Genomic DNA, 25,874 nt, shown 5'->3' with positions numbered 1-25,874 from the left:
ATCGCTACTTTCGCTTCCCTTCGAATACCATTACGATTGTTCGCGCCACGTATATCTTTCTCATTCCATTTTTCGTTTTCGATCCGTTTTTGATCACGACGTTTCACGACGAGGGACAAAAAACCCTGGGAATGCGAACGATCGATCTCGCTCCTCCGTATTTGGAGCAGAAAACGATTCCCGCCACGCGTGAATGCCACAAGTATACACATACACACGCAAATTATCGACGTCTCGTTAACGTTTTACGAGTGAGGAAAACGAGCTTAAGGGCGCCGGTTTCGAATCGGCGGAAAGTGCGTTTATAATCCTCCTCTCTGCCGTTCATTTTCCAATGTGAGAACAGTTTTCATATTTTGGCGGGATAAACGAATAGCTCTCTGAATTTGGCACGAGAGAGTAAGTATGATTTTCAGACTTATTCTTTTGCAAAGATAATGAAAATGAAAAAAAGGTAAATTAACGAGAAAAGAGAAGAAAAAGTTCTCCGCATATCGTAATTTTCAATTTTAGATATGCCGATAGATAAATGCGAAAGAAGATAAGACGCGAACGTGCATTATCCACTCAATGCAATATGTACCGTTTAAATCATCCTGTTTACCTTTATACTCGTGTTCCTCTGCCTTACCTTTAACCATTCGCATTAACACGGTTGAGTCGAGAGCACTTTGCTTTTTATATCAACTCAACTCGTCTCTGTTCGCGATAGCGCGATTGACAGCTACTCGACACCTTTTGCTCGATAATGAATACCATTCTCTTATCTTTTTCCACTATCCTTTTTCCAATATCATCGAATACTCTTGCTCCAATCGCCCCGACATTCGATTTGAACCTTCGATTCGAAAAAAAGTTGCGGCCATTGGAAAATAAAATAAATTATATCTCTCTTGGTCGAATTTGGTAAAATTTTCGTTGAAAAATTAAAAAGAGACGATTTGCGTGTTTCAGAATAAATGAAAAACCACTTATCGAAACGAATCGCCGATTCGAGTAAAACAGGGCGGGAAAGTACATATTTGTTTGTTCCGTCCGAGTGGAAAATCACTAATCGACCTTTGTATAGCGTGGATGGGTCAGGACTAATTTTAGATCGTGTCTCAATCGTTGCAATCGAGTACCTAGTAGAACAAAATTGCCTGCATCACTTATGAGTCTCTGTTAATTAATCGAATTATCGAGAATGTTCGGTAATGCTAATAACTGATAACGGAACGCGCAACATCGTTTCTGCTTGCATGGACAACATTTATCCTGTTTGTGCGGTTCGCGCATGAGGCCAAGTAACGCGCAAGACGTTTTATATCCTGAAAACTAAGTACATACTAATATATACATTTGATGCAATAACCATCGATAAATTCGATCGTTCTTTTTCTTTTTCCCTTTTTCTTTCTATCGTTTTTTAAAATTTTGCAAATAAATATAATATTTTTCTTCTTTTTTTTTTGACTCTTGCGTTTTTTATCGTCAATTTCGATTCAAGAAAACCACAAAGGCGTGCCTAATGTTTCTTTTACTCCGCGAGATGGCAATCGCATCGCAACTACCGACCATCTTCGATCGATACTCTACCGCGTCATCTGTGTGAAAATGAAAACGAAAACTGTTCTACTTCTCTTCGTATGTTATTTTTTCGCCCGAAGCGCCGCAAACGACGAATTTCTTGACGACGATTACGAAGGTGATAATTCGAATATCGAGCGCGTCGATTTTATATATACGATTGTCTAATCGCTTTTAACGTTTTGATTGCAACGAAAACCGTGTTTACGAAATCTTTCGTTCGCTTTTAACCTAACCTTCAACGTGTCATAAAATTATATCTAATTTTTCACTTTTTGATTATTTTCGCGAGAAATAACGATTTGATAATAATTCGTAATTTTTAAACGTTACAGAAGATCCACGAAATTTTGATTTGGATCGAGTAGGCTCGTTTCGGGACTACGTATTCGGTCGTGATGGAGAGAATCGTCGAAACATCGTTGACGATGAATCGGAAAATTGGCCTGGCCGATGGATGCCCGACAGACCAAACGATCCTACTCCACCACCCAAAATATTTCCAAAGATTAGCCAGACAAGTGTGCAATCCCTTCATGGAATACCAATGGGATATTCGTCGCAAAACTGCGACGATGCAAAGGTATGTACATCCATATGTCATTTATTTCACCACTGATTATCGTTCATCGATCATCTTTATCTCGCATATCATTTTTTAGAGTAATTTAACCATGGATTGGGACGGCAATCCAATTGTTCATACCTGTTACGACAAAAGAATCGTTCCGAACAGAAGCACAACAGCGATCATGTATTGTGTACTTATGCCCAAGTATTATGTTGTAAGTATATGTACACATATGTACACGTATGGTTACTTCGACGATAGATGCGTTATTATTATATTATATATCAATTCGAATGTTTACAGGCTATGCACAAATGTATGTACGAGAAAATAGAATACGACGAAGCCGTTCCTGTATAGTAAGTGCGATCTTTGTTTGATTTTGTTTAATTTCGAAAAATCTATAAATCTTAATTAATTGTGCGGATTATCTTTAGCGGAACACACAGACCTTTATGGCCTGTCTACGGCGAGTACAAATTTTTACCGAAGCAAAGGTGGCTTCATAGTTTAGAGGTAAGTAACATGTCAACATAAAAGTAAATAATTCTATTTCTATTTTCTAACATATTCTTTTCAGCATGGAGCGATTGTTGCGTTATATCATCCATGCGCCAATCCCATGCAAGTAAGGCGTTTAAAAAGCTTGCTCGCAGGCTGTCTACGACGACATGTGATCAGTCCGTACAACCTCTTGGATGAAAGCCATGTAAGCATTCGCAGGTCATGATTGATTAAAATTCGATTAAACGTAAAATTGATGTTTCAGCCGTTAGTTTTGATCTCTTGGGGATGTCGATTGAGCATGTCATATGTAAATCCCGAGCTAGTCATTGAATTTATTCGTGAGCATGCTCGTCGAGGGCCGGAAGAAATCTCGAAAGATGGTGATTTCGTCGAAGGTCTATTACATCGAGCTGAAATTGTGTCCGATATTGACGATACGATATTATGTCCCAACGCCCATACATTTTAAAGCTTCGACATCGTGCGCATTGGTGCATCTATATCGTTCCTTTTGCTTCCATTATAATACTATACGTATATGTACATATCAATCTTTTATTATTTATTTATTAAGCGCGTCTCTTTCCTTGTTCTTCTTCCTCCTATTTTCCTTCGTCCAAAGTAGCTCTCTCCTCTTCTAATTCGTTTTTTTTTTCGTTTTAACGTGACCTGTGTTAAAGGAAAATTAATAAAAAAAAAAAAAAATCAGAAAATAACACTGAATCTTTTTCCTTTCTTCTTCCGTTCAACGAATCCTTCCCCCCCCCCCCCCCTTTATTTTATTCATTGATCCAATTACCATCGAATAACGCGTTGAACAACAAGGACAAAGGAAACGAATAAATGGGATGCGTAATATTCACTCCCGTTACATATTCTTGTATATTGTTCATCTTTCGAGAGAGAAGATCAATTAGTTAAATACATTGAACATCGTGTCGGTTTTTAAAATCTCTGCGGACCTTTGTTATCTACAGACGTATAGTAACTTCACTGTAGTGCTGACTATAATCGTTATTCCTGCGGTTACGTATCTTCAATGATATATAAAATTAGGGTAAGACAAGTAACGCTATCATATCTCGATAATGTAAAATATACTACTCGTCTACTCAATGGTAAGTCGTTAACGTAAAAGAATATAATTGTACAGTAAACGCTTGGCTCTTTTTTTTTTTTGTCTTCGTTATCGCTTCGATAGATCAATAGATCACAAAGAAAATAGCTACTACAACGCGAGAAGAAATCGGCGAATCGTGAGTTAGAGGCAGCGACAAGATTCCAAACGTGAGTTCGCGGTTGAATCGCTTATCGCGTTTAGAGAATACAGAAAATCTATCGATTCACCGATTTCCTACTCCTGTCATTTGACCGAACATCCATGGACGCGATCCGACTCTCGTCGTTATTATTACCAGACATGCCCTTTTTCTCTTCGAAATTTCGTTTACCTCTTTGTGTTCCAAACCCGATTTTTTGCGAGATTTCTCTATTTCTTTTTTTTTTTTTTTTTTCCTTTTCTGTCGCGTAAGGAAATGCGTGTATGTATGTATATATGTAATCAGATTCGCAGAACCATCGATATTTTTGTGCAGGACTAGACGTATAGACAAAAGGGCACGCTTTGTTTCATTTTATACGCTGTAGCCAACGCTGCAACGCTGCTTTTCTTCTCTCCGTCGGATGACGAGTGTGGATCTCGCCTTGCGTTTCTTTCTTCAAACACAGCTAATTAAACGCGTTACGACGATGGATTTTTTAATATTATTGCCAACTTTGTACAGTGTTGATAATAATAATGATAATAACAATAATATCGCATTAAAGATGGAAAATAACAATCTATCTCGTTCTGTTCTCGTATAACTGAGAGAGAAAGAGAAAGGTAGAGAAAGAGAGAAAGAGAGAGAGAGAGAGAGAGTGTGTGTGAGAAGTGAAATGCATCTATGCTCATTTGATGCAAATACGACTCATAGGCGGAAAAACACCGTTCATTTATTTAATAAGTAATCCTTAGTACAGGTCTCTTTTTTACTTTTTCTTTTTCTATTTTTTTGCCTTTTCTTTGTTCTTACGTAGTTCTTTCACCTAATAGAAGTGTATCTACGATAAAAAGTATTTTCCATATCATTGTTCAACGTGCTAAATTCTTCAAATTTTTATCTCTTTCGTAAATCGGTTTCTCTCTCGCATGCACGCATACGTAAATAAATATTCTTTCGTTCAAACTTTCTTGCCATCGTTCGTTCGTTCGTTCGTTCGTTCGTTCGTTCGTTCGTTCGCGCATTCGTTCGATCGTGCATTCGTCCGGTCTCTTCCTATACTTTTTATCCTTGGTTTTTTTTTTATTTTCTTTCGTACTTTTTTCGCTCGCTCGCTCGCTCGCTCGCTCGTTCATTCGTTCGTTCGTTCGTTCGTTCGTACTTTCTATTCCTTTCTCTCCCACACTCTCATTCCCTAATTAATTTCTCAATAATGTAAATTTATTATAATAATCTCACTTTGGCGCGTAGCAGTCAAGAGACATGGCCACGCAACCTCTCTTATCGTTATGATTTAACACCGACACCCCATCACGATCGCTCTTTATTTTTTATTCGTTTGTTCTTTTATCTGAAAACATTCGCAAACTTACACGATTTACGCTCGAAAGTGGAATTGACACTCATAAGGTTATTGAAATAGTCTCTCGAAGAGTAATAATTGCACCGATGCGACACGACCAATGTAAGTACATTCTCGATACTTTGTCGTGTTCGAAGTCTCTAAAGCGTTCCATCTGCTTTGTCACGATTCCCGTTTCTTCGTCGTATTTACTCCCTGATCGATTCACATTTTTAGCCCATCTGTCGGTCTTCCCTTTCGTTCGTTCACGTCATACGTTCTCTAACTTTTCTTAAAAATAGAAATACACAATTTTTCCATCCCATATATGGAACAATGGTTTCGTTCATTTCATTTAACAAGTAAATATAGAAGTAAAATAAGAAGAAAGAAGAAGAGACGTGAGAAGAGAGAGAAAGAAAGAAAGAAAGAAAGAAAGAAAGAAAGACAGACTGACAGACGGACAGCAACGTTGCGCGAATTAAGATAAAATATTCCGCACCGTTCTCGTGAAATCTCATCCTCGTGAACAAAAGGAAATCAACGAAGTCACAGGTGTAATGTATAACCACGTGAACGAGAAAAATCCTCTTCCTTACTTTTTTAGGCCAAAACGTACACACTATATGCATGCATGTATACCAACGAGATCATCGGTGATACGTGCACAAGTTTTACAAGTTTTACAAGGTAATATAATTCTATCATGGCCCGGAAAACTTATTCGATGGTACTTATTCGAAAAGTAAGTATAATTTGATTCTTCAATTCCTAATCGCGAGTATCGCTACACACGAACGCGCACGCATCGGAGAAAAATGCGAAAAACGACAAGTTAACGAGTTTAAAGCTAATCGAACGAGAGAGAGAGAGAGAGAGAGAAAAAATGAACAACTTTTCGGAGAGGAGGCTGATACAACAGGTGTTTAAAAAAGTGATGCGCGCAAGGGACAGTTTGCGACGATCTCTCGTCGTCACGGTGCGGGGGAGGGGGAGGGAGGGAGGGAGGTAGGGAGGGAGGGGTTTGTATTTATGCGACCGTATTTAAGGCCGATAACTCCTGTCTCCTTCACATCGTGGAGAATTGACTATCGATCGATCGACCAATCATATTCGTCGATTGAGTGATGGCCACTCGGTGCACGCGAATCGATTTCTTTCCCTAATTGTCGAAATGCGAAACGAATCCAAGTTTGTTCGGAGGAGGGTGTCCCAATCGAATGAATCGCACAATATTTTCTTCCTTCTCTCGAATCGAATATCGACTCGAGCGATCGCTAAATAAATTCCAAATCGACCAAGAAGGGACCAAGAAGCTTCGAGATGTAAAGCGAGTCGTAAAGTGATAATGATTCTTTCTTTGTTTGCATGTGTATGTGTGTATGTATATATGTGTGTGTGTGTGTGACGTCTCTGATCTTGCGTTCTTCCTTCTTCTTCGATCGACGCAGGATACGAAAACGAACGAAAGCTTTTTTCTTCCTATCCTCCTCCTCCTCCTCCTCCTCCTCCTCCTCCTTTCTTTTTTTTTTATTACCTATTATATGACGACGATGACGACGACGATGATGGCGAGGACGAGATATCAGTCAAAACGAAATTATTAGAATCGATTTTTTGTTGCACACGAATTCCTCTTTTTTTCTTTTTTTTCTTTTTTTTAAATCGTACTCAAACGATAATCTCTAAACCAACGATCGATATGCTTATGAAATACGATCGCAAAGTGATCATCGCGATCATCGTGTTGTTCGTTTCTCTAATTCCCCCGTGTTATCACGTTTTTATCGTTATCGTAGCATCGTATCGTCGTCTTTACCGTGCTCAACGTTGCCGTTACGTGACACGTGTGCAACTCCTGCTTACTCCTTCTTTTCCCCCCCATTCACTCTTATATTCATTTTTGAAACATCAATCCATAATCTTTTTAAACGCATTTACCTCAACGTTCATATAATATAATCAACAAAACGTTAACACGAACGTCGCCCGTTTCTTGCTCGAAAAGCAATTATCAGACGATAGTTTACACGAGCAACAGGCGTCGCGAATAATAAATTATCATCGTTAATATATTACTCTTTTCGACTGTGCCGACTAACTATTTTATATATACATGTAATATGTTTTTTTTTTTTCTCTTTTTTGCGTAACGCGTTTGGGCGTTGTATGTAATAATGTGTGTATACGTGTGTATGTATTGCGTGTATGTGCTCCCGTTTCGCGCGTTTGCGCCCGTGTCGTAAGTGTGTATATATGTGTGTGTGTGTGTGTATATATACGTACGAGTATGTCTGTGTGTGTATATATACATATATATACACATATAGCAATAAATATGTATACACTTTGTGTAGATACGATACATCGGAATGATCCAGATTTTATCGTCGACGATTGTATTAGCGTTAATTAATTTCCCGTAACATCTATATCTTATTATTGCTGCAGCTTTATAGATCTCCTCTTCTCTCCTCGTCGCGTGTTCCTCGTTTTTTTCTTTTTTTTTTTCCTCTTTTTTTTCTTTTTTTCTTTTTTTTTTTTTTTTTTTTTTTGCGAAAATCCATTTCCCTCCTTTCCATCATCCGACATCTTGTTCTCCGCGCCGATGATCGACCCTCTCTAACACGACGCACGCTTTTTGCGAAAATGTTTTTCTTTACGCACGACGATAAACGATATATATAAAATAATAAAAAACAAAACGAATTAATAATTGGAAGAAACGAGACAAACATTTCGATTTATGTAAAGCGAGCGGATTATTTTAATTTCCATTGTCATTGTCGTCGTTGCGTAGTGTCGGTCATGGTCACAATCTCGTCATTATTGTCCGTTCGATCGTCGGTAATTGACCGATTGAGGTTAGAGTAACGGTATTCGATACGACTGCAATACGACAACGTGAGCTGAACCGAGAGAAAAAGGACGAAAGAAAATCGCGGCCGCGTATTTGGATAGAAATAAATACAACGATATATCGAAGAGGATGCAAAAAAAAAACGGCGGTGACGCCGATCGGTCGATCGAACCCAATACCCTAATGGCATTTCGTGCAACACGAAGACGATAGTGCTTCGCTATACGATTCGTCACCGTTCTCGATCAATCGATCAATTTTTATCGACCGATCGATTTCTGACACAACGTCGAAAGCGAGAAACAAACTACCTAAGTATATACGTATATTCCGTCGAACGAAAGCTATTCCAACGTTACGACGCACTTGCAAATTTGCCCTTTGCGCGTTCCAATTCACACGCTTTCCCTTCTTTACCGACCGTTCTTAACCTCCGTTTCGAATCACTTTAACGTTCGATCCTTGATTCCGAACAGTAGCGGTTATCTCGGAAGAAGCGAAGAAAAGAAAACACTTTGCACGCGTTTCGACTCGTACGATCGATATACATGCCCGATCATACCACGAACGTGTTCGAAAGATTCGCAAAAGGCTAATTTCCAAGCTCGGTTAAAAATCACAGTCAAAAGAATGCACTTCGGTAGGTAGTCGGTATAATTGGACACGGCTACCAGAGCCTGCGCATAACGCCGAAAATGGCGTTTGAGAAAACGAGAGGATTGCATGGTAGCCTCGCACGATGTGCCTCGCGTTACAGAAAAACTCCATTGGGTTTTAGGCTTGGCTTTGGAACGAGATACATCGATACGACCTAATCGTAGGCAGCCGCCCACGAATACCGTCTTTTTTTTTTTTTTTCTTCGCTTTCTAGGCCCGATAGTCCCGGAGTAACAAAGGTAAGTACGCTCGACATTTGTCCATCACACCCGTGTTATTTCCCCGTCGCACTCTCAGTTGCTCGTCGATGATAGACCCGGAGAGATCGACGATGATAACCGTCTCGATCGTCCACGATCCACGCAATGACAATTTTCCTCGCTTCGATACATCGGCGAACATCGAGATCGCTTTCGTCGCTATCGTCCGTGTCTTTTATCCTTTTCTCACGTTCTATGATCGTGTTCTATAGAATAAAGGTGAAAAATAAGAGAGTATAGAGAAAATCGATAAGGAAAACAGAGGATATAAAACTCGCGCGGTGCGAAGCGAGATTGTTTTCGATAAAATTATTCGCGTATCGAGTGAACGAAAGAAAAATGAGGAAAGATTAGTAAATAATGGCGTGTAAATTACAAGCGACAACAATGATGCAAACAAACGACGGCGATGACGACGACGATTCTTCATTCTGCCAGCTAACGTTTTACCCGTCTCCTTTCTCGTTCTCGTATCGTTTCCACTAATTTCCTCAAATACTTCTACTTCTATTCTCGTTCGCCTCTTGTTTACGATAGTCGACGCGTAAAACACGTATCGATGAACGCGCAAGCGTAACGGAAGGCGGAATTGAACGACGATCCATGGGACGAGGAGCGGCACGCGCGGACAAAAGATCGGACGATAAGATCGCGAATGGGATCGCGGTCGAATTGCCGTTGTTGGCGGTTGCTGTTGCGGCTGCGATTGCGGATGCAGTCGTGGTCGACGAACACTATTCCACTTGAAATGGGCGATGCGTCCAACGTTGTTTCGGGCCGATTTCTTTGAATTCACGCGTTGCCGGCGTTTCGCGTTCTCGTACGCGAACTCGCCAACTCTTTTCGACTTATCTGGAAAAATGTAAAACAAGCGTGCGTAAATGAGGGCACGACGCTTTTTCATCCTTCCTTTATCATACACAAATGTATATGGAAAATATATATATATATATAAAAAAAAAAAAAAAAAAAAAAAAAGTGGACGGACGATACCTGAGTACGGCGTTCACAGTCCAAAGTATCCACCGATGGTGGTGGTGAGAACGACGGCGAGTATAGCAAGGCAGATCATGATCATGATCTTCTTCTGCGCTCGGCAAAAACACACAATGATCGATTATACAAGACAAGGTACGCAACGTGCCGATACGTTCCTACCGTAACTACTTCCTCCGTGGTGTGTGTACATGCTACGCGTCACCCATTTCTTCCATGTCTTACACATGTCATCGTCACGTTCGATCCTCCGATCGAATCGCAGCTATATTCGCGTGCCTCTCTGCGTGTGCGCCTGCAATTGGCCTCCTAATTCCCAACAATCGCAGTTCGCGTATCGTGCCTCGTCCTATATATATATATATTCCTCGATCTCTGATCTTTGGATCATCTCCTCCTCGATCGTGTCGCATCCCCTCCCTCTCTTCGTACACAATCGCCACAAAAACCGTACATTCATCCATCGTGAATATTATTATAATATTATCTTTCTTTTTTTTATATATACTTTTTTCATCATACAAACACGTTTTTACCTATTATTTATTTACAATTTGCACGCGATGTCGCGTCGCGCGCGATCGGGTGAATTCGAATTCGGGGGGAGGACACCGACCACCACGCTATCTATCTATCTATCCTCTTTCGACTCGCGATTTCGCCTTCATTTTTCGGTCGCTTTTTCGAACGAGAAAAAGAAGCGAAACGGCGAACGGACGGCGAGTGCACGCGATTTCCGGAGAAACGGATTCGCGAGAGTATTTCACTGAAACGTTCGCAATCCCTCGGCGTTTTCGCCCATAGAGGGAAGGGAGTGGATAGGAGAAGGAAAAGGGGGGCGAGGAAGAGGAGGAATGAAAACGCGAAAACACCGTAGCTCGCGTCTCCAGAAAGTTCCAGAACGCACTATTTTACTTTTTTCCCCTCATGTTCCACCACACTTTTCACAGCGTTCATCCTTTTCACCGCTTTCCCTGAAATCCTCGCATATCACCGATCTATCTTCTTAGAATGCGTATACCAAAATGATTATGAGAATGATGAACGCTATTGTCAGGCAAATTACGATGAACATCAATTTCTGCGAACAAAATATAGAGAGTTGCCGTCACTCGTCGATATTACGCATCGAAGTTGCGTCGAAGAACGAGAGAGACAGAGAGAGCCGTTGAAAGAAAACTGTGTATCTTCTTCCACCACGCGAAAAAGAAAAAGGAAAAAAAAAAAAACATTCGTTTGGCCATCGGACTGTACACCGAACATGTATCCGTGTATACTATGGATAGAAAGAAACGAGAAAAAGTCGCGAACTCGCCTCTTCTCTCTTTCTCTCTCTCTCTCTCTCTCTCTCTCTATCGTTCGAGAGAAGATGCATGGACGAGTCGGCGAAATAGAGAAAGAAGAAGAAGAAGGAGAAAAAAGTATATATATATATATATTTCTCACGCGTTAGTGGAACAAGATGTTATTACCGTTACGGACAACGAAAATAACGATGTTTAGTCATTTCGATGTTAGAGAGAGAGAGAGAGAGAGAGAGACGATTTAAGCCAGGGAAAAAAAGAGGAGGGAAAAACGAAGAACAGTGGCGCGTAATAGGTGTGCGCGTTCGAAAGTATCGAGAGGGCAGTTTGTTGGTGGAATCGCGAAACAGAAAATCCATTTAAACGAGCGTCGTCTGCGCTTCTTTACCTCTTCGCTCGTTCCCCCGCGCGTCTCTATCATCGTCCTTGATCTTTCGATCGATCTCGAGATCCATTCTCTCCCTTTTTTTCTTTTCTTTTTCTTTTCTTTTTTTCCTCCCTTCGATCGAGCATCGCGTCCATTCCCCCATTATCATCGCATGCCCCTTCCCACCACCCCTAAGCGCGCGCTTCTCCAAACCTTTAGCTTCTCGGAACGCATGCTATTATTATGGAGATCAATATCACGGCCAATATCAAGACGCAGATTATGATGAAGATCATTTTCTGTGGACAGAAAAAAAAAAAGACCGGCGTGTGAAATGGACCGTTTAATCCGAATCGCGGGCAAAGTGCGGATATTCACCAGGGGAGGAATATAACAAGTGAGAAAGGGAGAACGTTGCACGCGTTTTCTCCGTATCTCGAAAAAAAAGCAACAGAGGCATATCGATTTGTACTTGCACATTTATATAATAGAACACGAGATAGAGGATAAAAAGAAAAAGAAGAAGAGAAGAAAAAACATGACGACGATGATAACGAAGAGACGAAGAAACAGGCAGATAAGCAGGCAAACGAGAAACAAGGATTGTTTATTATATATCAATTTACGAATAACAAGAAGAGGAAACGATAGATAGAGAGAAAAAGAGGAAAACAAGTAAGCGGAAAATAACACGTTTCCTTTTTTTTTTTTCTTTTATAATTAACGATGCAACAAATCGAACTTTTGAGATCAAAAAAAAAAAAAAAAAAAAAATTTGACAATTGTTGTTCGCAAGCTAGGAGAGAAGCGAACGATCACGTACTGTTTACTGCTGGAAAGAAGTTTCGCGAAACGGCACAGGCAAGAGAAGTCCTTAGGATCACCTATCCCCACTTTAGACGCTTTGTTGTTGACAATCCACCACGCACTACATAATAGTAGAAAAGCTATAATTTGAATATTCAAAATAAAAATTATTTTCATTTATGATACATTATGTTAGAATAATTAAAATTGGAAACTAAAATATATATTTTCGAAATTCTTGATTATTTCGACACATATAGACATAATATATACGTATACATACAATTATTTTAACTATCTAAATACGAAATTACACTTATAAATTAAATTATAAATCATAATTAGCCTATGCATATTGATGAAAAATAAAAAAATTTTTATATTATATCAATACGTTAAAATTTTCTGGATTTTATGTATCGAGGTTTAGATAGACAGATCGTCATTTTGGATCAATATATGTGATAAATATCATCATAATAGGAACAAAAATACGCGTGAAAATAGGCTTTTTCTTCCAAATTAACTAATCGTACCAGCGAGACTTCTTTCCACCAGTGAACAGTATCTTCGCGTTGCACATGCTGCTCGCACGTTTATCTTTGCCGTTCGATCGATCGCGTTGGCCAATATCGAACCAACAAGATCGATGAAAAGCGAAGCGAGGATAGAATGGAAGGAATAGAATTCATCGCCTTCCGTTCGAATTCCTTGGAAACTTTGTCACAACGAAGTGGCGTCGAACGTGCAAAAGGGAGAACGAGTAAGGAAGACGAGGAATAAGACAAAGAGGTGTCGAGAGAGAGAGAGAGAGAGAGAGAAGAAAGGCAAGTTAGGCGTTCTCGTGGATGAAATCCTCGTACGAATACGACGAGAATACGAAAAGAAGAGAAGAACGGCGGATTGAATGATCGCCGCTGGATCGTCAACCGATTATCGTCCACTTCTTATCGCAAACATTATATTATCCGGCGGCGATCGATCGATACGATTTTTTTTTTCTTTTTCGATTCGTTTTACCTTACGAGCTTTGCTCCGATACTCCTCGGCCTTGATCAGCTCTCCCCGGGCCTGGACAACGTGGTCGCCGGTTTGATCGACGAGGTACTCGATGCGGTCCACCAACTCACCCTGCCGTGCCGTATACCGGACGAGGGAAGGGGAGGGAGGGAGGGAGGACAAGCGGAGGAGAGGGCAAGAGGTGGATCGCTTCCAGCAAGGTTTGTTTACACGCGTCGATGTTTCGTTTCGCACGTGTGTCGATGCGTTACGTATAGATGCGCCCAAAGAGCAGGACGGTGCGCACGTATACGCGTAAACGCGTATAATATACAGATATTATATAAAGGAAGAGAGAGATGAGTAGATCAGTGTGAGTAAAGCCACACATCGCGTTATATATATATATACAGCATATACGCCATCACCCAATAAAGGGAATGAGGAAAAGCCACGATGACGATACGGTTGGCGCGCAACAGCCAAATCCAATCGTGAGATAAAATCGTTAGAGACGTTAGAAGATATAGGTTTTATATATATATATATATGTACGTAGAGTTTTTTTTAATTAGTTTAAGTGTACAAAATGTGAAAGAACGGTTCATGGGCAGAGTCACAATTAGCACACTCACGTTCAGTAAGGACAGAGCGACACAAGTAGAGAGACACACATATAGACGATGATGCATGTGTACAGCAAACGTGTGTACGCATCGTATACGTAAGAAAAAAAAAAAAAAAGGAGGTACGCGTACACACACGTGCATACACACACCACACATACACACACACACACACACAACGTACGTAAAGAAATAGAAAAGAGAACAATCAAAGAGGGACAGGGAATACGCGTATAAATACAAACATCATGTACATGGATGCACATCGAACGCATATATATATATGTGTGTGTATGGGCGCGAGCATCGATTCCATCCGATTCCACAAAATATATAAAGGATATACAAAATTTATAAAGAAACAAGGGGAGAGGGGGGAAAGAAAAACGTCGTCGTTTTATTCGATGTCGCGTCGTATATATATATATACATATATATATGTATCAGGAGAATAGTAGTAGCAGTAGCAGTAGCGGTAATGTAGTAATAATAACAGTAGTAATAGTAGTAATAGTAGTAGTAGTAGTAGTAGTAGTAGTAGTGGTAGCAGTACAAACGAGGGGGAGGGGGCGAAAAAAGCGAAAATAACCAAAAAGCGTAAACGGGTTACGTGTAAATAGTAAATAAATAGGCGAAATAATGTATAAAGGGATTAAAAGAAAGAAACGCGAGTACAATTGGGAGAGAGAAAGAGAGAGAGAGAGAGAGAGAAATAGGATGGAAGGAAGATAAAGGAGGGGAGGTGAGGGGGAGGTGGAGGATCGAGGGGAACAAAACAAAAAGTGACGAATTAGACGCGAACGAAAAGATCGATCCGGGGATTGTGCGATCTGGGGAGGACTCACCCGTCGAGCTTTGCTTTGATACTTGAGCGCTTTTTTGGTGTCCTGCGTAGCCGTCTGCACGTAGTCCACCGCGTGTTCCACATGGTATTCTATGCGATCTATCATCTCGCCCTAGGAGCAGGTAACGTAGCCGCGATCCACACAGCGTAACGAAGAGGGGGGAGGGGAAGGCGGGAAGAGGAAGAGGGGGAGGGGGGGGGAGGAAGAAAGACAGAGAGAGAGAGAGAGCAATTGTTAGTTTTTTTTTTAGTTTTTTTTTTTTTTTTTTTTTTTTTGTATTAAAAGCCGAGTTCGAATATAGTAGTTTCCCCTCATGCTTCGCTTACGCGCGGGAAAGAGAAAGACAAAGAGAGAGAAGGTGATGACGAATCCTACCGATTCCTTTTTTTCAACAAGCCTCGATTATTCTAATCTCGATTATTATTAGATCCTCTCCTCAAGAAAAAAAAAAGAGAGAGAGAGAGAAGAAAGGAGGAAAGAGAGAGATAAAAAATATACCACGTTAATAAACGTTAATTCCGTATACGTGTCAATGTTAATATCAATTGTTATCGTTATACGTTTTTAATGGTTCGTTCGCGTGTCATGCATTTTCTAATGATTATTAGAGAATGAAAGAAAATTTTTACTTCTCCCACAGATCATTATGAACACGGTTACCATAGGGGATTCGAAAAGGAAGAGCCGCGAAGAGAGAAGTGGTTACACTGGTTCGCGCTACGTCCCCTCTCAAAATTTGTCCTTTTCTTTCTCTTTTCCATCCATTTTTTTTTTCTTTTTTCCTTACAATTCGATAAAAATAGATAAAGTGTCTCTCCCAAAACGATACAGATACGTTGCAATACCGATCGATGATAGAAACGAATCTCGTCGAAAGAGAGAGAAAAAAAAAAAGAAAAAAAAAACTACACAAAATAATAAAATCGTAAGAACAAAACGAGAAAAAGAAAAAAAAAAAAAAAAAAAAGAAGCAAAGTCGAAGGGTGAAACTTGGGGTCCTATATGTAAAAAAAAAAAAGGTACACGATCGATCTTACCTGACTTTCCACCAACATCGCCATATCCATGAACATATCGTGAAGCTCCCTGATGGAGTTTTCTAGTTTAATGATGTCGGCGTGGCGTGCCTCGATATCGGCGAGGGTCTGTTTCGCTTGTTGCGTTTCCATGATAATCTGCGAGAAACAGCACACCACGTTTTTTTTTTTTTTTTTTTTTTGTTTCGACGCGCCGTAGAAACGTAGAAGAAACGTAGAAACTCTTACCCCCTGCGTGAACACAGCCGGATTCCCCTGTTCCAACATTTCCTCCAGCTCCTCGTTGGTGGTCGTCCTACCGGCTGAAACCGGCGGAAACCAATTTTTTTCAACTCGTCCCGGCGAGTTACACGAAGAGAGAAAAAAAAAAAAAAAAATACGATCAAAAACAAACAAAACGATCCCGGCTTACTGATTTCCAGCTGTCGTTGTATCCTTCCTTTACACCGCTCTCTGTAATCGGTCTGGGTCCGATTGTACTCCGTCATCACCTCGACGAACTTCCTCGAGAGCGTCGAGTGCTGTGTCTTCCGTATCCTCAGATCCGCCGACGATTTGTTCGTGTGCTCCTCTTGCTCGATATTTTGCTCTATCACTGAACAACAGCCGCAACGAGAGAAAAAAATAGGCGCGTGAAATCGGCCGATCTCGCTTCCCCCTCCCCCCGCCCCCCTCCACCGATTCCTTTACTTACCCTTCAATTTAGCCCTCACTTTGTTCGCCGTTTTCTTGATGTCGGACATCAGGTCTTCCAATTCCATTTTAACCTCTGCAACGAAGAAATAGTAGGAGGAAGAAGAAGAAGAAGAAGGAGAAGAATAATAAAAAAAAAGAAATTAATCCATCCATTTCCTCTTTCACCTCCCCTCGAGATATACTTACCCACCCATCTCTCCCTTTCTTCCCTCTTTCCATGATTCTGCTCAATTATTTATTTCGATTATCTGGAGATGGAGAGAGAGAGAGAGGAGACGAAGATCTTTACGCGTTCCTTACTTCTCCCCTCCCCCATCCTCACACTTTCCGCTCACCAATTTAATTTAAAACGAACGAACTTCCGCGAGCGCGAGAGAAGAAGAGAGTTTCGAAGTGTGTTTGTCCGCGGGAAAAATGGAACGCCCGATCGGTATTTATTTCCCGCTGTCATCGGCACGGTCTTCCTCTTCCTCACCCGTCACCCTATTATTCCTCCTCCACCGTTCCGCGGTGATCAATTTCATCGATCGAGAGGGAGTAATCGTATCTGTCTATCTATCTATTTATCTCCTTGTTGCACGATATGACCGCGGATCGAAGATTCACAGATTCCCTCGAACGAGAGAGAGAGAGAGAGAGAGCGATGTGTATTTTTTTCCCCGATCGAATTCGAATTCGCCGGCCGGGCGCGTGTGTTTTATCGCCGATGCGAAGGCCGCGCGCATTCTCCTGCGTCGAGGGTGCTCGATGGAATTGGGTTAATACGGGGTGGAAACGTGCCAGACCTACTTCTCAAACCTCTCGAGAACTCGGCACGCCCGGGACGCTCGAATTCGATCGAACGGCACGCGCGTTTCCCCCCGTCGTCGTTAAAAAAAAAAAAAAAAAAAAAAAAGAAACGAAAACCAAGTTGGAACGGATCGAACCTCGCCGCTTTGATCGTACCGAACGAACTCCCCGAACGCGCGCTTCCGCGCCACGAATCGATCCACCGACCTATTTGTATTCCGGCAAATTCATTTTCATATATACATATATATATATATATATATTGTATATATTATATATATTTATATATATATATATATATATATTCTTCTGATTCGAATGTATTTTTCTTTTTTTTTTTTTTTCTCGAATTACACGTATCGATCGAGAGAAGAAGTTGCTCTTCGAGAATTTCGCGTTCGTTTGGAAGGAAGTAAGGAGTACGGGAGGCTCGATCGATTTTTTCGCAAGAGCGCTAGACTGCGAGCGAGACGCGAAGTCAGACGTAAAGTTAGGTGTGTGTGCACCGGCCGGTAACGTCGATCCGTTTCCTCTCGAGTAGAGCTTGTTCCGGTCGGTGTTCCACTCGAGAGTGATCGCTTTCGACTCGTTTCAACGACCGAAGCCTTGAGGTGAATATTACGGTTGCAAGAAATTCGTATATTCGTTGAAAGCGACACGTTACGCTACGATAAAAATTGTTCCATCGATCGATATTGTCGATTTAACGCGAGACCATGTACGAGAGTAATAATAATTCGGCACAATTGTGCATCGAAAGCGTTCGAGAAGAAGGAACGAAATAATAATAAGGAGGTATGATCGGTCGAAGTTTTAAAGAAGAAGTTAGTTTCAATTCTCCATCTTTTTCTTCTTTCTTTGATCATCAGTTTTCGAAAAATCGAATGTTTCACACAGTGCCTATTTAAAAAAGGAGAAACAACACACGGTAACTTGAAACTCACTTTCGTCGGTTTGAGGTGCCGACAAAATGGCACTATGCTTTTTCTTCACATCCTCCACGTTCGTTTGGATCCTGTCTATCATTTCGCGGATTTCCTCCACCTATGCAACAGTTAAAACGTGTTAAATTATACCCATGTATCGATAACTGCAACTACAAGAGAGAACAAAAAAGGAAAGAAGAGAAAAAGAGGGAGGGGGGATGGAAAGAAATTACATACAAATGATGAAAAAAACGAATGAATTCGAGTAACACTCTACGAAATTTTGATGACTGTAATTATCGATAAATGATATAATTTTTCGCTTAATTAACACGGTGTAATAAAAACGGACGGTGAATGAAATATGAGAGAATGAAAATACGAAAAGCGCGTCGAAAAGAAAAGCAGATAAAAGAAAACGTACAACTGCTAATAAGTCGAAAGGTGAACAGATATCTCCGCGACAACGATATTTCATCTCTGTTAAAATTGTCTCTTCCCACGCGTTTGAACGCGGAAAGATCGAAAAGCGAAACAAACGATCAAAGTTGATACGAGCCCACGCAAACGGTAACTAATGAAAATGCCAAAGTTGCATCGAGGCTTCCTGTACAAACCGAATTATCCGATAAGTACTTACGCGTTAAATTTCAATCGCTCGTATCTGTTACGACTTATTCCAATATTGGCATTGAGCGAATAACGTGAAAAAATATAAAACGAAAAAAAAAAGAAAAATATATATAAAAGCATCAAAGAGAATGAAAATATTTGATACGATATTTGCGGAACGTGTAACGCCACACGGTTAGTCAGTTCGGAATCGTCTCGACCTAATTCCCCAATATCGAGACGAAACTATCCGAACAGAAATTTTCTTTCGTTCGTCCGTTCTGAGATTCGATCGTTCATTACTACCGCGAATACTAATTTAATCGCGTCGAATTCTCCACTCGAAAAGAAATCCCGAATATAATTCGAACGATAAATTTTTTCGATTTTAATCCCGATCTTATTTACAATTTTTTTTACGGAATTACCATCGATTCGTCGTATATCGTATACGCTCGTATACGTTATATATATTATATCACTTTGACCGAATGAGATAATTCCAGGCGAAAGAAGAAAAAAAAGGAGGGGGGAGGGGGAAAAGCGAGATTGATCAGAAAGTTTTGATGAGAATCTAAGATGACAAGACCGATACCGACGAGAAACTATAGTAAAAGAGTACAATTATCTTTTTCGTTTCCAGAGCTCGATGTTTCGAGCACAGATACAAATATACTCACTTCCGCGAAAAACTCGGTCATAAAATCATCGGGCCCGCCAACATTGACGGACACATCGTCCGCCACGTCATCATCGTCCGACTGGGCCTGAAACAAACGAACAATCAAAAGTTGTAGTTGTAATAAATTCGACAAAATTCGATACGATTATGCACCGTCATCCATCTTTCTTTCAATTTCGATTTATTTTGCTATCTCTGCACCGATTACTCGTGAAACATCGATCGTTTTTTATACTTTTACCCCTTAAAATAACCTTCGGATACTTTTATTGTCTAAAAAAAAACGAAATTTTGATTTTTTATTAAAAGGAATACGATCGATAATCGCGTAATTATGGTGCTTCGTTTTTTTTTTTTTTTCAAATGCGCGCCAAACGCGTATTTCGAATACGAATATATCCTTGCTTATCCGTCAATCGATTCGTCGAATCGTTGAACGCGACTTTAATTCCCTCTGACGAATGTAATAATTATATTCTGCCTATTGTACGTTCTCAATGGTCTCTCTAACTTAACCCCTTTGTTCGTATATACATCTCCTTGATTTACCTGGTTAACCAGATAATGCTGACTTAGCAGAATCTGTCGCGAGACAGATTATGTACCAAATTTTCGATCAACTTCGTTTTTCTTTTCTCTCTCGTTTTTTTCCTGTTCTTGCCTCTACACATTCTTATCCTCACGATCTCAAAAGGCGATCCTCACGCATATAAAAGGCGGATGTATACCTCGTTACACACCTCCTCTTTCTCAACTTCCTTCAGTTTTCATTTTCAATATCGTTTTTCAAACGATACACACTCGCACACAATCGTATATACATCCACTATGATTCATACAATCACGAGAAAGAGTTGAGACTCGCTTAGATTCAATTATCTACATATAACAATATTATAATAAAATACATGTTACGTTGCATGAAAAAATAAAATGAATTTAGATTAAAAATTGAATCTAACTTTTACCGTTCTAACTTTACGCGTTCCGATTGTCAATTATTATTTTTTAATCAAAAACGTTGAAAAAAAAAAAAAGAATATTAATTCGAATTAACTACACAGAATATTTACGGAATGCGATAAATAATGAGAACAAAGTTATCGCGAAATAATTGGAATTTGAATTAATGATATTTTTTCTAATACTATCGAACAATACGTGTACAAAGAAACAAAATGAAGAAATAGAAATCGATCAGACAGAGATCGTTTGAAAAACAGGTGTATATCGTAAAATCGAATCGCTGCTTCATCTTTTTGTAAAATATCAAAAATTGATTAAATTTGAAAAAAATAAGGCATGGATGAAAAAAGAAAAAGAAAAAGAGAACAAACGATTGTCGAATGTCATGCGCTCAGGAACATGTCATACGCCCAGATATACCGGTCTTTTAAGCATTCGGCGCCTCTGACAATGAGTCATCGACACCGACTTTATTCCTGCGTACAGGATCGGTTTTCGAATAAATCTAGAAATAGTATTCGTTCGATACTCGAAACATTGTATCATGATACTTAATTGGAAAGAGTAAATCTTCCATGGAAAGTAACTGTTTAAATATATATGTATATATATTTATACCGGTATCGAGAACTCTGTCATCGTTATGAAATAAACGATGACGAAAAACATAGGTATATTGGCAAACACCTGTCAGTCACAGGAGACATTGGTCTCTCTCTCTCTCTCTCTCTCTCTCTCTCTCTCTCTCTTCTCCTCTTCTCATGCTATCCCCACTTTGCTATTGCTGCTCTATCTCTCTCTCTCTCTCTTTCTCTCCCTTGCAAATACATATATACGCATATATTCTCTCTTTCTCTACTTATATGTCTCTTTCCGTCTTTTTTTCTTGTTTGTTCATTCATTCTTCTCTCTGTTCAACCACCGAATGGTTGACAGTCGAGTAGACACCTCGGAAACGCCTTATTTCATTTTTATTCGTAAACGAACGAATGAACATCCGAATAAGCATTCGGATCCCTTTGATGATCCTAATTAATATTTCCACGAGAAATGTTCGATCTTGACAAATGAAACGACAATATTATATGTATGTATATATATTGGGCGTGAGTTCGTTTCTTCGAACGTTACAAAATACGACGATGCAAAGAATCCGAGTAACAGAATTACGAAGGCGAAAGAAATAAAATTCTCAAGAATAAAAGGTGAATGTTTATCGTTTTGAAACGTAAAACAAAAAGATAATGCGAAGAAAAAAGTATAAGCATTAATCGTACGATGATTAGATTGTTTTCAAAAAAATGTTATATATAATTTTTCTATAACTCACCGCAACAAGAGCTGCTAATCTATCCTTAGTCATGGCGAGGGTGACAAAGTGTTGCGAGTCAGCAGATGTACGGAGTGATGAGACTAGCGACTAATCCCATTCACGATTTTATCCATGTACTATGAGCACGACCACTAAAAACTAAAGGAAACGGACGCACTAGCGGCGAGAGACACGATCGTAAAATCGATACACTCGCGAACTCGCCTGCTTCTGCAGTGCCGTCCGGTGTGCTACGCATGCGCCGGTGACGTCAACTATATTCAGGACCGAAGCTAGACCTCATCGTAGCCCCATCTTAACGAATGCCCCCACCCTTTCCGTTACCGATCACATACTTTACAAATTTCCTTTCGTATCATCGATATTTATATATCTATAAAATGGAAAACGTTAGATTTCAAATCTTTTCAATTGTTCGATTTTAAATTTATCGATATATAAATATCGTTTTATAAACGAATATCTTTTCTAATCTTTGTATTTCGTTTTATCAATTAAATACGAAATATTGGAATCTTTTTTTTTTTTATAAAAGAGATCTGAAGAATATCGAAAGATACGATAAATATGATTTAGAATTTATTTTAATGTATAATGTTCATTTAATATGTTGAAACAAAAGGAAGAAAAAAGAAATAATTTATAAAAGAATTAAACGAATTAATTTCAAATTTAACATTTACCGCCTTTACGTACCCCAATGCATCATTCCATGCCCTCATACTTATATGTATACGTATATTATAATTCTCCCGTTAAAAACTGAAATTCTTCGATACCGGCTTCGATGTGGCGCGCATAAAATAGATGTCGCTAACTCACGTTATTTTCTTCTTATAATTTTGAAAAAAAAATACTCTCGTAAATATTATTTTAACAATTTAAATCGAAGAATATTCCAATTAAATTTTTTTGTATCGTATCAATTTGATACATTTATTAAGTTGAATTATATTTTACTTGGCGAATGATGAAAATGCGGACCCCTGTCGTTGACTCGAAGGAACGCCATTGTGAACCGTAACGACTGTGTTGCAGGGTAAATTTTATCGGTCATTTTCACGTACACGTTACTTGCCGGGAAATTTTGTACTAATATTCTCAGATTTTCGTAGATTTGTAGCAAATTAATCATCGATCGTACGATTTGTTCGATCGTTTGTGATTTTGATGAAATTACGTGTAATCGTGTTGCTAGATTAACGCAAAAGCTTGTGGTTACGACGATAGGCGCCATTCTTTTAGTGGAACGTGGTGAATTTATACGTCGAATTGTCTTAAAGCGCGGGACACTGATCAACCGGCTTTTCAAATTATTATAAAAAAAATATTAGCATTCTGGTAAGTATGTTTATTTTGTTACATAAATACGACATACTACTTTCAAGTTATTACTTAGTTCAATTCAAATATCGTGATGTGTCGATCACGTTTTTGATGCGTGACTTTCGATCAGGCATTTTCATAGCAAGTATTGAATTTTTTTAATGCATATAATAATCTAATAAGCTCTTCTATCGTAATATTCGCATCCATCTAATCAATTTTACATTCAAAGTCGTTTATTTTTTTTTCCAGATCTCCGTTTGACACTACATCTTTTTGGCTAGTCATCGGTATTAAAATGGCACAAGAAGCTGATATACCTACTTTCAAATGTGTATTAGTCGGTGATGGTGGTACTGGGAAAACAACATTTGTCAAACGGCATTTAACCGGTGAATTTGAAAAAAAATACGTTGCAACCTTAGGTGTGGAGGTACATCCACTCATCTTTCACACAAATCGTGGTCCAATTCGTTTCAACGTTTGGGATACAGCTGGCCAAGAAAAGTTTGGTGGTTTAAGAGACGGATATTATATTCAAGGACAATGTGCCGTCATTATGTTTGATGTTACATCAAGAGTAACATACAAAAATGTACCTAATTGGCATAGAGATTTGGTTCGAGTTTGTGAAAATATACCCATTGTACTTTGCGGGAATAAAGTTGACATTAAGGATAGGAAAGTAAAAGCCAAGAGTATCGTGTTCCATAGGAAGAAGAATTTACAAGTGAGAAATCTATCTTTCTATCTTTCTTTCTATCGTCAATATTATATAAAATTGTAAATTACGAATCCAAATTTGATTCATTTTTTTCAAGTTTCTTCTAATACGATACATTTCATTTAAAAAAGTAATAATTTCCCCTTATAATTGTTTCAGTACTATGACATCAGTGCAAAAAGCAATTACAATTTTGAAAAACCTTTCTTATGGTTGGCACGTAAACTGATCGGTGATCCAAATCTTGAATTTGTCGCAATGCCAGCTCTTCTTCCACCAGAAGTTACAATGGATCCACAATGGCAGCAACAGATCGAGAAAGATCTTAAAGAGGCTCAAGAGACCGCGTTACCAGAAGATGATGAAGATCTTTAGTTTGTCACGTCGCGCTGTATAATACGAATAGAGGCAAACCATACACGTGCATGTAAAGTACGTTGCGTACTTGTGCCTCTTCATAGGTCAAAGATTCTTTCTTGGGTGGAATTAATGTATACATACATACGCTTCTGTTTCGTATCTAATGTAAATGATGGCAAAAATATTTCTAAGATTTCACGTTTCTCGAGCTTTGTCCTTGAAGGTGTGCTACCAGGAATTGAACGTTGCGTTTTCGCGGATCAAGATTTCAAGATTGTGTAAATGTGCGTAAATGTATTAGACAAAAAGTCTAATTACATAAAAATATTGTCCAATTCGAGTATAGCGTATCCTTCGCTGATTTCATCGATAGACGTTAAATTGATGAAAACTACTTACTATAGAGAATAAAAAATTGCCCTTTTCTTTATTTACGTATTATGTATGGGTATGCGTGAGTACACGTATGTTGTTATGAAACGATGTACCTTGCGTAATGGATGCATAACTTTGTCGATCAATTAAATTTTCGGTTTTCTCTTTGAATCATCTATGCTTGTTAAAAACTCTTAAAACTCTTTTTTTTTTTCGTTACCAATTTTATATATCGTACATCGGAACAGTGTATATGAATTGCCTGTATCAGAGTGGATGAACTGTGCTGTTTGGTAATATATAAAAATGTGAGAAATTAATTCTATAAGAAAGAATCTTTCGATATGGTCGAAACGCTAACATTATAAGCAACTGTTTACACACGCGTTTGCTTGTGCTCACGCCCCGTACACATATACACACGTATACACTAAATTTGAGAGATTCTCAAAGTAGTTGAATCTTTGCTAGGTAAATAACATAACATTTTGCTGTTACATTACCAACGATAAACGAATCAAGAAATAGAATATCGATCGAACGAATAGTGCAACAATCGTTTTTGCGAATCGTCAAACGATTTTCAAACACAATTGAATCTTGGAATGTTTCGAATGGAGCAAAGCACGGTTTGTAGTCAGTTGCGCCTGTCCACGATAATGCGGACTAATATTTTTATTAGCGAAGGTGAATGTATGATTTGTTCAACTTAAATTATATAAACAGTGTTTTTCTTTTCTATACAAACTCGTTCGTTTCGTTGGGAGTCGAAGTTACATACGTTCCTTTCCCCGATTCCTTTGTTTACTTGCTAATTAAATATATACCCGTGTGTGCACGAGGGTAAAGTGTTGACAAATACCATGATATTTCTATGGTTAAGAGATAAACGCAAAAATATATACGATGAAATACCTCGTATCGTATATATCGTATATTGTACCATTGATGTATTGGACTCAATAAATCATCGTTGAACTGTTTCTTAAAGTTTCCAACATTCTCGAATCATCTAGTATCAATAACTTCAATAAATTTCTCACATTTCTCTTGAAAAAATCAAAGTAAAAAAGAAA

At 39.1% G+C, this 25,874-nt stretch overlaps 3 protein-coding genes across 14 annotated transcripts; 2 read left to right on the top strand and 1 right to left on the bottom strand.

The window, feature by feature from the left end:
* Positions 1-1,087: 1,087 nt before the first annotated feature.
* LOC100869628 (uncharacterized) lies at positions 1,088-3,198 on the top strand. Its single transcript, XM_003693208.4, has 7 exons — positions 1,088-1,687; positions 1,905-2,152; positions 2,232-2,354; positions 2,444-2,499; positions 2,578-2,656; positions 2,721-2,849; positions 2,910-3,198. Exons 1-7 carry the CDS (start codon positions 1,597-1,599, stop codon positions 3,114-3,116), a joined length of 933 nt encoding a protein of 310 aa, XP_003693256.1. The 5' UTR covers positions 1,088-1,596; the 3' UTR covers positions 3,117-3,198.
* A 3,718-nt stretch (positions 3,199-6,916) lies between these two features.
* Syx1A (syntaxin 1A) lies at positions 6,917-22,269 on the bottom strand. Of its 12 annotated transcripts, none has more exons than XM_086905309.1 (10): positions 22,011-22,269; positions 19,713-19,799; positions 18,439-18,538; positions 16,704-16,778; positions 16,422-16,604; positions 16,238-16,311; positions 16,010-16,147; positions 14,973-15,083; positions 10,022-10,115; positions 7,732-9,880 (listed from the first exon to the last, which is right to left on the bottom strand). In XM_086905309.1, the coding sequence occupies exons 1-9, from the start codon at positions 22,041-22,043 to the stop codon at positions 10,035-10,037; spliced, it is 882 nt and encodes a 293-aa protein (XP_086761435.1). In that variant the 5' UTR covers positions 22,044-22,269; the 3' UTR covers positions 7,732-9,880; positions 10,022-10,034. The 12 variants fall into 12 exon arrangements, 10 of the variants coding, with proteins under 10 accessions (XP_086761433.1, XP_086761434.1, XP_086761435.1 ...); XR_015291330.1 differs by having other exon boundaries at positions 9,379-9,880; positions 10,022-11,105; XM_086905307.1 differs by lacking the exon at positions 10,022-10,115 and having other exon boundaries at positions 6,917-9,234.
* Positions 22,270-22,777: 508 nt separating this feature from the next.
* Ran (RAN, member RAS oncogene family) lies at positions 22,778-25,781 on the top strand. The gene is made up of 3 exons (XM_086905316.1): positions 22,778-23,354; positions 23,592-24,069; positions 24,223-25,781. Exons 2-3 carry the CDS (start codon positions 23,638-23,640, stop codon positions 24,436-24,438), a joined length of 648 nt encoding a protein of 215 aa, XP_086761442.1. The 5' UTR covers positions 22,778-23,354; positions 23,592-23,637; the 3' UTR covers positions 24,439-25,781.
* Positions 25,782-25,874: the final 93 nt, after the last annotated feature.

Source organism: Apis florea, unplaced genomic scaffold, assembly GCF_048593485.1.
Source record: "Apis florea isolate Af1SG1 unplaced genomic scaffold, ASM4859348v1 contig_2411_pilon, whole genome shotgun sequence".
In the NCBI taxonomy this organism is placed as follows: Eukaryota; Metazoa; Arthropoda; class Insecta; order Hymenoptera; family Apidae; genus Apis; species Apis florea.
Note: the sequence above shows the minus strand (reverse complement) of the source record. Positions and strands in the feature narration are given on the sequence as shown.

Excerpts from the sequence above, each read along its gene's own strand:
- Syx1A (XM_086905307.1), bottom strand. The coding sequence starts at position 22,043 with ATGACTAAGGATAGATTAGCAGCTCTTGTTGCG. Across the intron at positions 19,800-22,010 it reads GATTAGCAGCTCTTGTTGCG|GCCCAGTCGGACGATGATGA; the intron begins GTGAGTTATAGA and ends CGTTTGTTTCAG. Across the intron at positions 16,148-16,237 it reads CGGCTGTGTTCACGCAGGGG|ATTATCATGGAAACGCAACA; the intron begins GTAAGAGTTTCT and ends TGTTTCTCGCAG.
- LOC100869628 (XM_003693208.4), top strand. The coding sequence starts at position 1,597 with ATGAAAACGAAAACTGTTCTACTTCTCTTCGTATGTTATTTTTTCGCC. Across the intron at positions 2,657-2,720 it reads GGTGGCTTCATAGTTTAGAG|CATGGAGCGATTGTTGCGTT; the intron begins GTAAGTAACATG and ends TATTCTTTTCAG. Across the intron at positions 2,850-2,909 it reads ACCTCTTGGATGAAAGCCAT|CCGTTAGTTTTGATCTCTTG; the intron begins GTAAGCATTCGC and ends TTGATGTTTCAG.
- Ran (XM_086905316.1), top strand. The coding sequence starts at position 23,638 with ATGGCACAAGAAGCTGATATACCTACTTTCAAATGTGTATTAGTCGGT. Across the intron at positions 24,070-24,222 it reads ATAGGAAGAAGAATTTACAA|TACTATGACATCAGTGCAAA; the intron begins GTGAGAAATCTA and ends TAATTGTTTCAG.